Source organism: Notothenia rossii (genome assembly GCF_949606895.1).
Source record: "Notothenia rossii genome assembly, chromosome: 12".
In the NCBI taxonomy this organism is placed as follows: domain Eukaryota; kingdom Metazoa; phylum Chordata; class Actinopteri; order Perciformes; family Nototheniidae; genus Notothenia; species Notothenia rossii.
The window spans coordinates 13166902-13181332 of record NC_136911.1 but is presented as its reverse complement, the minus strand read 5'-3'; the positions used below and the strand labels follow the sequence as shown (position 1 = coordinate 13181332).

The 14431-nt window shown below is 38.4% G+C and overlaps 1 protein-coding gene across 2 annotated transcripts; it reads left to right on the top strand.

The window, feature by feature from the left end:
• Positions 1–7774: 7774 nt before the first annotated feature.
• On the top strand, positions 7775–14059 carry LOC307026345 (uncharacterized protein). Of its 2 annotated transcripts, XM_079661680.1 has the most exons (13): positions 7775–7893; positions 7973–8055; positions 8196–9188; positions 9293–9391; positions 9766–9909; positions 10859–10996; positions 11165–11299; positions 11553–11621; positions 11712–11806; positions 12123–12249; positions 12799–12916; positions 13457–13533; positions 13796–14059. In XM_079661680.1, the coding sequence occupies exons 6-13, from the start codon at positions 10859–10861 to the stop codon at positions 13904–13906; spliced, it is 870 nt and encodes a 289-aa protein (XP_079517806.1). In that variant the 5' UTR covers positions 7775–7893; positions 7973–8055; positions 8196–9188; positions 9293–9391; positions 9766–9909; the 3' UTR covers positions 13907–14059. The 2 variants fall into 2 exon arrangements, with proteins under 2 accessions (XP_079517806.1, XP_079517805.1); XM_079661679.1 differs by having other exon boundaries at positions 9293–9909.
• The last annotated feature ends 372 nt before the right edge of the window (positions 14060–14431 follow it).

The following is a 14431-nucleotide window of genomic DNA, read 5'->3' as shown; positions in this document are numbered from 1 at the left end:
AAGCAAGAGAGCGGGAACTGCGAGAGATGTGGAATGAAACATGCGCCGAAACAGTGCCCAGCCTTCGGAAAGGAATGCAGAAAATGTGGCGGGAAGAACCACTTCGCTAAGAGCTGTTTCTCAAAGAAAAGCGTGCAACTCGTGGAAAAGGAGAGTGACAGTGAGGAGGACAAAGTGTCGCCGTTCTTCGTGGACGCCATCGAGGGACAGCGGAGTGTTTCAACCGATGAATGGATTGCATGCTTGAACGTGAATGGCACGGACATTTCACTGAAACTGGATACAGGGGCGCAGGTCAACATCCTGCCAATGAAAGACTTTAAGAGACTGCTGAACAAACCAAAAGTAAGAGACAAAAAGATAAACCTGAGAACATATGATGATAAGCCAATACCTACAAAGGGAATGTGCAGAGTTACACTGTCTAGCAAAGGTCAGAAAGTGAATGCATTGTTTGTGCTTGTAGAGGGAAATAGACAAGCAATTTTGGGTTTGAAAACTTGTGACCAGCTAGGTCTGATAAAGAGGGTGCATGTCATAGACACAGATAAAGTGGCAGCACGTGAGAACACAGAGGCTACTACAAGTAGCACAAACAAAAGCACTGACTGGGAGAAAGAATACAAAGAGGTGTTCAAAGGCATAGGTCGCCTACCAGGCAAACATAAAATAAGGCTTAGGGATAATGCAGAGCCAGTCATACATGCAGCAAGAACAGTGCCAGTTGCGCTTAAAAAGAGACTGAAGGAAAAATTAGACTCACTGATAGCAGAAGGAGTCGTCAGAAAAATTGAGGAACCCACTGAATGGGTGAACTCCTTGGTTATCGTAGAGAAACCTAATGGAGATCTGAGATTGTGCATAGATCCTAAAGATCTAAATAAGGCGATCCAGCGAGAGCACTACAGGCTACCGACAAAATCAGACATAACAAGCACAATGAGTGGAGCATGCTATTTTACTAAATTAGATGCTTCATCTGGGTTCTACCAAATAGTGCTTGATGAGGAAAGCTCTAAATTGTGCACATTTAATACACCATTTGGAAGGCATTGCTTCTTAAGATTGCCATTTGGAATTAGCTCCGCCCCTGAAGTTTTTCATAGGACCGTGGAGCAACTGTTTGATGGAATAGAAGGTGTAGGAGTCTTTATTGATGATGTGGTAGTCTGGGGAAAAACAAAGGATGAGCATGATGAAAGACTGCGCAGGGTTCTCACTCAGGCGCAAAGATCAGGTCTGAAACTAAATAAAAGTAAGTGCCAATTTGGGGTGCAAGAGATTACTTACCTGGGCGAGAAGTTGTCTGTGGCTGGAGTCCAACCAGATCCAGAAAAGGTTAGGGCTGTAGCAGAACTGCCAGTACCGCAGGACAAAAATGACTTGCAGAGAGCCTTAGGGCTAGTTAACTACCTAGGGAAATTTATCCCAAATTTATCAGCAAACACCAGAGCTCTTAGAAGCTTGTTGGAGACTACCACAATGTGGCAGTGGATGGCAGAACATGCTAAAGAATGGGAGTGGTTGAAAACCAGTTTAATACAGGAGCCAGTTTTAAAGTTATATGATCAGGACAAGCCTCTAAAGGTGTCCACTGACGCATCCAAAGCCGGCCTAGGAGCTGTGCTGCTTCAGAAGCATGAGACAGAATGGTATCCAATCGCGTATGCATCACGCACTATGACAAGTGCAGAAAGAAATTACACACAAATTGAGAAGGAGACACTAGGGGCAGTGTTTGGCTGTGAAAAGTTTCATCAATATGTGTATGGGCGATCAGTAATATTAGAAACCGATCACAAGCCACTGATAGCTATCTCACAGAAACCACTGGGTGATGCACCTCCGCGCATCCAGCGCCTAATGCTAAGACTCCAGAAGTTTGACTTGACGTTTGAGTTTATGCCTGGCAAGCACCTAGTGGTAGCCGATGCACTGAGTAGGGCTAGCTTACGCCACACCAAAAGCACGACAGAAGAGGTTGTGCAGATCCATGTAGACTCTATTAGACTACAAATGCCAGTGTCAGATGCAAAATGGGCAGAGATAGTGAAAGAAACACAGAAGGAGGACAAGCTCAAGAGAGTAATGGAACAGATACATCTACCTGGTCAGGTGAAGCTTGATAAGCCATATCAACACTTTAAGGGGGAACTGTCAGTGTTAGATGGAGTTCTGTTAAAGGGCACAAAAATAGTCATACCTACCTCCATGAGATCAGACATGGTGAAATTAGTGCATGAAGGTCATTTAGGTATTGAGAAGTGCAAAAGACGTGCACGAGATGTGTTATATTGGCCGTGCATGCACAAGGACATTGAGGCATATGTGCAGCGCTGTGTGACCTGCCAGCGTCACAGATACCAACAGCCAAAGGAGCCTATGAGGCCACACGAAAAGCCTCAAGAACCATGGAGAAAAGTTGGAATGGATCTATTTCAGCTAAAAGGCAAGGACTACCTGGTAGTCATGGACTATCATTCAAACTACCCTGAATTCGCAGGGTTAAGTGACACAACAGCAGAAAGGGTTGTCGCACATACAAAAGCCATGTTTGCACGCCATGGAATTCCAACGACTGTTATTAGCGATAATGGACCGCAATTCACAAGCCAATGCTTTAAAGACTTTGCAGACACATATGGATTCAAACATACAACCTCAAGCCCTCTGTACCCACAGTCAAATGGGTTGGCCGAGAAAGGAGTGCAAATTGTGAAGCGAATCTTGAAAAAGGCTGCAGACAATGCAGAAGACCCTTATCTGGCTATTCTGAACTACCGAGCATCACCACTGGAGAATGGTCTTTCACCAGCAGAAATGCTCATGAGCCGGAAACTCAGAACCAGACTTCCATCCGCAAAGCATCAGATGGAAAGGAGTGATGTGAGGCAAGCTGAGAGGCAAATTGAACGGTACAACAGAACAGCTAAGCCTCTGAGACCACTCGCACAGGAGGAGATAGTGCGGGTAAGATGTGATGGGCAGTGGGGACCGCTGGCCAAAGTGGTCAAAGAGACAACTCCCAGATCATACGAAGTCCTCACAGAGCATGGGAAAACAATGAGGCGAAACAGACGTCATCTACTGAAAGTGCCTCAGACAGAAATCGGGGTCATGGACAGTAACGCAAGTGACATGACAATTCCAAGCCAGACGGAACAAGCAGAAATGGAAAACAATCAGATCTTGGAGACAGACGGAGACGAACAGACCAATGTGACACAAGGAAAAGGGTCAAAAAGGCAAATTGTGAGACCAAAGAGATTGATTGAGGAAATGTAAGGTGCATAAAGATTGATGTATGAAAGTTAAAAAAAAAAAAAAAATAAATAAAATAAAATGTTTGTTGAGTTATAACCTGTCAAAATGTTTGAATGAGATTTAGATTGTTAACGTAAGCAATAGATTTTTTTTTTTGTAAGGATATCAACAGTCTTAAGTTTAAGGTTTGGACAAGATGATCTTTATTTGAAAGAAAGGGAGATGTACTGATATGTGATGTGTGATGTGTTTCACCACTAGTTGGCAGTAGTGACGTTAAGGCCTAACCAGTTGGAAGTTATGTACTCTACGAAGCAGTCTTGAGTAAACGTGCCGACTGAGCAATACACGGTGTCTGTCTCATCAATACAGTAGTTATCTTTACAAATCTGCATGTCCCTTCATTAAAAATGATAAAGTAGTAGTTACAATCCCAGCTTTGTAATAGTGATGTTACCTAATGAAACACTATACAGACTTTTTCAGAAGAATGTAAAGCTACAACATACATAAAGTTGTGCTAATATTTCACCTATTTTGATTTTATACAGAGTGCACTCGTTCAAGCTATTTGGGGTAAGTTAACTACTTGCACCACTCTATATATCATAAGTTATATCGAGTTAATGTCTAGCCACGTTCATTAATCATTAATTTTTTTCCTTTTCCTATAGAACAGAAAAAGAAATATATCTGTCCTAGAAATACAGGAAGCGGTTGAGGGGCTTCAAAAGAAACGCTTGAAATTGGATCAAAGTATTTCAAATCCTAAAGGCTTCTGGGGTACTTTATGCACTGCCCTTGGGATTAAGCCCCATAAAAAAAACTGTTACAGACTTCACAAGTCACATGTATCGCATCAGGTTTGTACTGTAATTTGAATATCTGACAATCAAAGGTTATTCCTTGACTTCTTTTAAAAAAATATAACATTTTTAATTTCTTATTTTTCAGGAGAAATTGTCTGTACAAGAACATTCACCAACGCAGGTTAGCAAGTTTTGTACTACGAAATACATGAATAGTAAAAATAATCATGTCATTTCAGATTGTGTGCTTCCTACTTTAACCAGCTAACTGTGGTTGTCTCTCTTTACAATCACACAAAGGATTTGTCCATCAGTCCTGGATCTGACAGTGACATACAAATAGTGGAAGACGTACATAAGTCACCAGAGCTGGTTAGTTAATGAAGAAATTCAACTTATTGTTATGATATTTGAGCATCTTACTGTAACGTGCTAACTATGGTTGTCTCTCTCTACAAGCACACAAAGGATTTGTCCATCAGTCCTGGATCTGACAGAGACATCGAATCAGAGGATGACGTTCAGAAGTCACCAGAGCTGGTTAGTTAATGAAGAAATTCAACTTATTGTTATGATATTTATGCATCTTACTGTAACCAGCTAACTATGGTTGTCTCTCTTTACAATCACACAAAGGATTCGTCCATCAGTCCTGGATCTGACAGTGACATTGAATCCGAGGATGACGTTCAGAAGTCACCAGAGCTGGTTAGTTAATGAAGAAATTCAACTTATTGTTATGTTATTTGAGCATCTTACTGTAACGGGCTAACTGTGGTTGTCTCTCTACAAGCACACAAAGGATTTGTCCATCAGTCCTGGATCTGACAGTGACATACAAATAGTGGAAGACGTACATAAGTCACCAGAGCTGGTTAGTTAATGAAGAAATTCAACTTATTGTTATGTTATTTGAGCATCTTACTGTAACGTGCTAACTGTGATTGTCTCTCTACAAGCACACAAAGGATTTGTCCATCAGTCCTGGATCTGACCGTGACATACAAATAGTGGAAGACGTACATAAGTCACCAGAGCTGGTTAGTTAATGAAGAAATTCAACTTATTGTTATGATATTTGAGCATCTTACTGTAACCAGCTAACTATGGTTGTCTCTCTCTACAAGCACACAAAGGATTTGTCCATCAGTCCTGGATCTGACAGAGACATCGAATCAGAGGATGACGTTCAGAAGTCACCAGAGCTGGTTAGTTAATGAAGAAATTCAACTTATTGTTATGATATTTATGCATCTTACTGTAACCAGCTAACTATGGTTGTCTTTCTCTACAAGCACACAAAGGATTTGTCCATCAGTCCTGGATCTGACAGTGACATACAAATAGTGGAAGACGTACATAAGTCACCAGAGCTGGTTAGTTAATGAAGAAATTCAACTTATAGTTATGTTATTTGAGCATCTTACTGTAACGTGCTAACTGTGGTTGTCTCTCTACAAGCACACAAAGGATTTGTCCATCAGTCCTGGATCTGACAGTGACAACGAATCCGAGGATGACGTTCAGAAGTCACCAGAGCTGGTTAGTTAATGAAGAAATTACAGAAATCATAATTATATCTGTGCTTCTTACTGTTATTTGCCAAATGTCGGTTGTCTTTATCTCAAAGCAAACGCTATAAATGCATCAAATTCATTAAACATGTGTTTTCTTTTTAAACAACCATTTATATTTATTTATTTTGTAAATACAATTCCAGCTTCTAATTGTTTTATTGATATTTGAAGGCTTTGTTAACCAATTTATAATCTTATTCTGTTTTTTTATAACTTGTTCACAGAGTACAAGCGTCGCCTCCTCCACATCATCGCCCAAAACGGAAGAACATGAGCAACACTTTATACATCAGTTGCCTGATGAGCCATGTTTCTTTTATATTTCTAAAAGTGATTGGAACCAACTGAGAAGAACCCAAAACCAACGGCAGTTCAAAACATTGCAATGGACTAGTGTCATTGCAAAAGGTATATGAACTGTGCATCCCTTTTGCAGTTTTGGGTTCAAAAGGCACAATGTAAGGACAATTGGCTCAAAAAGAAACTGCCCAGTGTTCACCTGCACGGGATACTGCCGTTTTGAGACATGCGGTGTCCAAGTTGATGTAAAGGTGGAGAGCGAATCCACACTGAAAGCTGAGGTGTCTTTACAGGGTGGCTTGGTGCGGCACAAGTTGGATGTGCTCAAACGTAGGCCCATAAGAGCTCACGATAGACAAATAATTGCTGGTGAGCTTCACTCAAAGCTGCCGAGAAGCATTCACCTCGAGAGCTTGGGGAAGTTGGAGGAGGATGTTGTAAAATCTGGATGCAGGGATGAAGTGCCAACCCCAGGAGTTTTGAAAACGATCTCAAACTCAGAGAGGAGAAGAGAGAGGCGGCACAGCAACGAGATGCTAAGCACTCAAATGATTTCCCAAGAGGAAGAAGGCACAAACAACCTCATTCAAAAAATTATTCTTCAGCCGAAGGGAGTCATGTTGTGGTCCAGAAACACAATAGCTCTGTACCACAAAAGGTCAAAGGAAGACATTGTGTACCTGGACGCAACTGGGAGTGTTGTCAAAAAGTCAGTAGGAGAGAGTTCACCCTTTTACATCTATGAACTTGTTGTGAGGAATCCACAAAAAGGATGCTCCCCGGTGCATGTAGCAACATTTGTGACTTGTGAACACACTACAGCATCGGTTTCATTCTTTTTAGGCTCATTTATCACAGACTGTGTGAGATGGCATGGGCAGACGGTCCGTAAAAGACCTGTGATGTTTGTCTGTGATGGCTCTGCGGTGTTAATGCAGTCAATTGCACAGAACTTGTGTGGGCTCAGTCTAACTGAGCTTCTAGCTGCATATTACTGCATTGTCACCGGACAAGCAAAGCAGAAAACGGTTCATCTACCAATCCTACATCGCTGCTTGAGTCACGTAATGAAAAATGCCAAGGACCTCTGCAAAAAACAGTTAGTGATGTCTTCTATATAACATGATGTTGTAGTAATGGTTTTCCTTATAGTGCAACATTGGCAATATTTATATTTATTTACACAATTCTTTCCCACAGCACTGGCAAACACTACCTGCTCTGCATGCATGTGTTCGGCCTAATGACCCAGGCTACTACATTGAAACAGCTGGACGAAGTTGTAACAAGTGCTACAGTGGTGTTCTCCAGCACATGGAGTGGCGTGAATGTTGAAAAACATTTTATAAACTTGCAACAACTTCTGACCTTAAATGCGCAGCCAGACATTAATGACTCTGCTATCACTGCAGAAGACTTTATGGTAGGTTATCCTGTTGAGAATTTTTAATGTTAATGTGTAGTTTTATTTTAAGAGTTATGAATCATTTCCGTCATTTGACATTTTTGTTTTTGTGTTTTTCTGTGTGCTTGGAGTAAGTTAATGGTGTTAATTATTTTTAAAAAAAATGTTGAGTGTACTTTTCGCTGTTTCAAGTAGTAGTTCCTCTCAGAGCGGTGTCATTAAAGATTTATACATTGATTTAATAAGCTATGTAGTCAACATTTAGGCTACACAATTGCATGGAGAACAGAAACTTCATGTTTTAAGGATTAATGGGTGCAGTCTCCAAACACCATAATACATGTGACAATAACATCACTGGGTCTCTTACAGATTGAATCGGACCCAACTCCATTTGACCAGCACTTCGAAGCGGTCATCCAGCAGGCACCACTGGACACACAGGGAGAGCCAAACATCTACCACAGTCCAAACTTCATCCCCCAGCTTTTGAAGTACAGTTTACCGAAGGCGGTACTCTGGTCTGGACTTTTGCTTGGTAAGTCAGGATCCTCCCCTGTTTATAATATTTTCATTTTAAGTTAGATTTTCCAATTACTGTAGTTCTTATGTTGCAGGGGACCTTGGACGACACGGCACTGGTCCTGTTTATGATCAGCTAACAAAAAAATATGAAAGAGCTGCCCAGAAACCGTCACAGGTGAAAAACAATTTTAACGCATATTAACAGCTACACACAAAGTATAACTATTGAAATATTTTCTATTTATTTGTTAACCCAATAACTCCAAAAAAGTGAGACAAACAAAAAATCATAAAGCTTCTACATGTCTTTCACAGAACTACACCGAAAATAACAAGACACAGGGAATAATGGAGAAGAGTCAATGGGACCTTAAGAAGATCCGTTTCCAAAGTAAAAGGCTGACCCGATTGGACGACTTCGTGCTCACCCACAAGGTGATGCATGATGCTCTCCTTAGAGAGTACCAGGACTCTCTCAAACTGAAGACAAAGGTATGACTTCTATGTTTTTTACAATCCTTGTGTTTCATGTAATTGTCTTTATCGGTTATCAAATTTACATTTGTTGTGTTCAAAAACTCATCTTATAATATAGATTTTCAGCTTTATATGTATATTCAGTGTTGATGTTTGTCAAGGCAGACATTTGCTTAAAAATATATACATTTAGTAGATGATGTGTTAGTATAGAATAATTGCATTTGGTATCATATTCACTCAATGTTGGTTTCAGAGTAATTGATTAAATAACTACTCTTTTTTAGAAACAAATTACTGAGTTGAATGCCATATTTATATGTACATGTTACATATACAAGAGACTTAAAACATTTATTTTTTCATGTACTGTAGTTCATCACTAACACACTGTCTTCATCACTGTATGAAAACACTGAATAATAATAACTTTCAAAATGTTGTACTGTGTCCTATTACAGACCACAATCAACTACAAGACTGAAATTAACCGATATTATCACATAAACACATTGTATCCAAAGCAAAGGTCAACAAATTCAATTCTATGAGTGAATAACAATATAGAATAGTAATGGCACATACAGTATACAAACAATATGTGATAGTTTACAATACATCAAGGGACAATAGTTAATGTTTAAATAATATTAAGTTATATAAATCCACATCTAGAAGCATCCTTAACTAATAACAATACATCACTATGTTTTTTTTAACAAGACACACAGGATAGACCTGGAACGATGGAAGCAGAGGAAGCAGTCGAGGAGAGGCCTATTTGTTTCACCGCTGAGAAAGGCTTTTGATTTCAAATCACCGAAAAGCAAGGTGAAGACACAGTGTTGTTAGTTATCATCATCTTCTCAAAGTGTATCACACAATATATTTATAAAAGTGAAATTGATCGAGCGACATGATATTGTGATTTGCAGGTTCTTAAGAAGAAAGGCTCCAAAAATAAAGATGCAGCCGTACAGGAGAAAGACAACCATACCAATGTCACCACATCCCCATCGCACACACAATCGCAGGTTATTGTTAAATAACTTCCAACAACTATGTGAAATGGTCTACATTTTTGTGATTATTTAAAAACACGCAGTGCTTTGAAACAAAGGAAAATGTAATAGCACTAACTATACAACAACTTTGCTTTAGAAATTCTAATATACCGTATACACATACTGTAAGTGATGAACATAATGATAAAATGGGGATTGATATTATGAAAAATGATCATGTTGATCACAGCTCAAGTACCCCCATCAGTTAACATCACAGCCAACACCAGAACATAATGACAATAAAGCTGCGTTTTAACACAAATGAAATTTAAACTAAATAAATACAGTTGTGCTACATAAATCCATGGATGAACCTAACCTGATTCATAACATGTGTACAGCTTGAAACAGAAGACACTCTCCTGGAGGCTGCAACACCACCCCTGTCTCCAAGACAACACCAACAGGCTCTGGATAGAGCAAAAGCAAAACCAAAAGAAGACCAGGACAAGAGTTTGTCAGCTCAAGTCTCAGAAGTCAGCAAGGTATGTGTGTGGAAGGTAGATGTTAAAACTTTTGAGGTGGATGACATTATCAATGCTGCCAATGAAAACCTGCAGCATTCTGGTGGGATTGCCGTGGCTTTCAGTAAAGCTTTAGGATTAGGGATCATTAGCAAGAGTAAACTCTACATTCACAAGCATGGCACATTAAAACATGGATAGACTGTTGCAACCTCTGCTGGGAAATCACAATGCAAAAAGGTAATTTATGCAGTCGGCCCACAACTCAAACGGAAACCATTCCCAAAACATTTTTTGAAGCCAAGAATACTCTAAAGAAGACATTCGATAGTATCTTGCTTGATTTGACAGGACATAATTTTGAGTCGGTTGCCAATCCAGCTATGAACTCTGGGATATTAACCTTTGTCTTGCCTACGTGTGCCGACATATTAGTGTCCACAGTCAAGGACTTCTATGACAAGAATAATGTAAGAAGTCAGCACCTTATGGTTCACCTTGTGAACATTGATGAACCATCTGTTAAATGAAAGAAAAGAGCATGTATGGAGATACTATCAACCATTTCTAAAGCCAGTGTGACAGTCCAGGAGACAAACGATGAAGGAAAGCATGTAGGATTCAGCTTCACTGCAGTTGGCAGTATTATTAAAGTAAACAGGTATATCAAACATAAATTACATCAATCAGTTAAGCATATAATTCCTGCTTATATTTTTCATATAAATTACATGTATTGATGTGCACAATAACAGAGGATATGTAGTGTAACAGGTCTTTTGTGTACATTTTTAGACAGCGCTTATAGCACTTACATGACTTAAACAGAAATGAATGGACTTTGATTGTAAAGCCTTTGAGAATAATGATTGATATTACTAATATATACATGTATTTAATTTGTCAGTAATTGCATTTTTATTAATAAGACTATATGAATAATGTTTAAATTGAACTAATCTTTTTCCAGATGAAATCAATGTGGAATAGGCAGACAACTGAGGTAGTAGTTGCTGTCATTCCTTCCGTGAACCTGTCAGGTGGTAGGTTGCTAATCCGTCACATTGAACTCTGTTCACTTAAACCTCACCAATGGCTGATAGGCGAGGTAATTATTATTTTTTAAACATTTCCCACAATATCACAAAATATCTCAAGAAATATCTCAGAAGTGTTTTTGGAAGAAAACTTGATAACTATCAAAGTGGACATTGTTATAAATTAATATGTAATTATTATATAATTTGCTGTATTTATTGTTACTTTTCCATACAAGGTAATGGAAGGCCTCCTCCATCTGTTCGCAAAACAGCAAAACCTGGGCCAAAGGATCTTTCTAATGAACCATTTCACAAGTGGAGTCATTCTTTTTGGAGAAGGAGAGGCAGTGAAACACCACAGCTTGCGAAGGGTAATGCTTTTTCCCCTTACTTTAACCAGACCAGAGCTCCAAAAGCCGTTTTTAATATGAAAAAGCTAATTTGTATTTTTAAAGTTATATAGATTTGTATGAAAGAGTGGAGTAACTTCATTGTCTATTTAAGTTTATGACAAATACTAATCTAAATTGGACAAGATGGCGTTTTGATGGAAGACAAAATTAATAAAATGGAAAATATTTAAAAGTAGATGAAGTTAATGCATTTTTTTTCATTACATTACAGACTGACTTCAACAACTACGAAGCCATACTGTCCTTCGTAAATGTTAGAGGAGTGCACTGGAAGTTACTGGTCAGTGACTGTTACTTCACTGATGTTCAGAAATCCTTTTGTGTTATAAATATATATGATGTTTCTAAATAACGTTTATCTTTTTGTTAGTATGTACTTCCTACCATAAACAGTGTATTTTTGATGGATCCAATGGCCACAAAAACAGAGCTAAAAGAATCTGTAAATGCAGCAAAAAGAATAAGGTATGTCCAATTTTTATCGTAAAGGATTCACTTGACAAATATTATCATAATCTCCCTGAACCAACCAGTGGACATACTATCATCAGCTAATTACTGTGAAATGTTATAATAAAACCAAAGCATCTGGCTTAATAAATATTGCTAGATTTCTTCAATTTAATTGTTGAAAGTAATTGCACGAGACAGAGGTCACAACAAAACAGTAACTTCAAGCAGTGATTTGAGGCTCAGTTTTATTTATTGGAAGGTTAAGATTCTTGAAAATGGACCTTGATATCGGTATTGTATTGATACCAAAATGTTTTTCTTTACTAAGGGATTACTTCAGAATGAGGAGTACCGTGTATGGCAATGCTGACTGGGGGAAAATCAGGTGGAAGGGAATCACCATGGACCATCCTGTCCAACGTGACCAGTGCAGCTGTGGAGTAATCGTGACATTGGTAATGACCGTGTGTGAGTGTGTGTGTGTGAGTGTGTGTGTGTGTGTGTGTGTGTGTGTGTGTGTGTGTGTGTGTGTGTGTGTGTGTGTGTGTGTGTGTGTGTGTGTGTGTGTGTGTGTGTGTGTGTGTGTGTGTGTGTGTGTGTGTGTGTGTGTGTGTGTGTGTGTGTGTGTGTGTGTGTGTGTGTGTGTGAGTTTATCTGGAAAAGACCATTTGTGCTACCCTTTGTGACAATTAGTGACAGAATTTCTGTCAATCTCAGAGTAGAGTGTATAATTTCCACAAGGTGACATGGTGTAAGGGAAAATATTCATCTTTTACTGTGTCCAAAATAACATTTGTGTTTATAACCTTTCACATCCGATTTTATATATTATATATTTCCGAGTATATTCTTAAATCGGTGTCTTCATTCAATGTGCAAAGGAAAAATGTATGATAATGCTACAAACATGTATTTATATTACCATAAGCTTCAATTAAAAAGTTTTTTTTATTTAACATTAATTATGTGTAAGATGACAAAGATCATTCTGTATGTTTGTGTAGATGGCAAAGTCATTGATGGAGGCATATCCTGCATTGCCAGACATGACCTTCAAAACCACCAAGAAGGAGATGGCTCTTGCAAGGACACACTTGGCACAGTCATTGTTGAAGGGTTCAGGTTCGTAATCCATTTTAATATTTACTGTAGACATAATTCATACCTTATCATGTTATTGTGAAATTTGATTTAATCCTACACATCCAAACAAACTGAAGCCTCTCAAAAGAAGCCCAAATAATACATCTTTTGTAGTCCAAGGTGTGACAGAATTTGTGTACAAATGCAAATTCATGTACCCCACACATTTCTCAGAATCATTAATACTTCTTATCAAACTTAAAAGTCAACTGGAGATGAAACATGATCCATATCATTTATAATCTGTTAATGCATGAAGTATTAATATTTTTATAATTTGCATATAATTTATAATCTGTTAAGGCATGAAGTAATAATATTTTTATAATTTGCGACAGTAAAGAATTTTGAATAGTGACAGTTACATTGATTTAGACTGTCAGGCTTTCAATACGCCTGAGTGGATGATTATCAATCATCTTGTTGACAAGCTAAATGTGTTTTGATTGCAAGTCTGTTGTAACTGAACTGTGTTATGTGTACATAAGTAAATAATAACATAAATGTATTTCATCTCAGTGTTTGATATGGACAATGACTGTGCGATGTGCGCTGCCCCAAAGCCCCCTGGATCTGGACCTCCGAATACCCTTTGGGTGAGTTTTCCTTTTAAATCAATGACTGCAGGATTTTTCGTTGTTGTTGTTCTTCAATTCTAATATAGACTGGTATAAACTAAATTAAAATATATTGAAGGTGTTAAAACCTAATTGAACCACGATCTTCATTTCCCCCCCGCCCCACGCTCTTTATTTCAATCAAATTACGGTACTTTTATGTAATCATATATGTTCAAGACACATCCAAGAAGCAATGTATGACTGATAAATCATTGACTTTGCTTATTTTATTTTACAGATACAGTGTGATACATGTGAGCGATGGTATCATGAAGAATGTCTGGCGACCGACGAAGACACACTTAAAAAAGCAAGGGCAGGCCATTGGGAATGTGTCCTTTGCATTTAAATTGAAAAACAGCTGCAAACAACACTTGACTCTCACTTTCACCGACACACTGAAGCTCACTTACTGTATGTGTACACAAAATATGGAATTTGAACAGTGTTCCTCCTGATTGGAAATTGTAATTTTTCCTAAAATGTCTGCTTCAACAGTACTTCTGCTATTATGTGTGATAGTAGACCACCTCAGATAGCTGCTCATAAAATGTCATAACAATCTGATGTGGAATTTCAGAATAAAACCAATCCAAAAAGTGGAATTTGAACAGTGTTGCTCCTGATTTCAAATTGCAAAATTTCCTAAAATCTTTGCTTCCACAGAAGTTCTTCGATTCAGTGTGATAGTAGACCACCTCAGATAGCTGCTCATAAAATTTCATAACAATCTGATGTGGAATTTCAGAATAAAAGCTATGTAAAATGTGGAATTTGAACAGTGTTGCTCCTGATTTCAAATTTCAATATTTCCTCAAATCTTTGCTTCCACAGAAGTTCTTCGATTCAGTGTGATAGTAGACCACCTCAGATA

Bases quoted from the DNA above. Each gene is read 5' to 3' on its own strand.
- LOC307026345 (XM_079661680.1), top strand. From the start codon at position 10,859: ATGAAATCAATGTGGAATAGGCAGACAACTGAGGTAGTAGTTGCTGTC. The intron at 12,250-12,798 runs GTAATGACCGTG...ATGTTTGTGTAG, and splicing joins GTGGAGTAATCGTGACATTG to ATGGCAAAGTCATTGATGGA. The intron at 13,534-13,795 runs GTGAGTTTTCCT...TTTATTTTACAG, and splicing joins GACCTCCGAATACCCTTTGG to ATACAGTGTGATACATGTGA.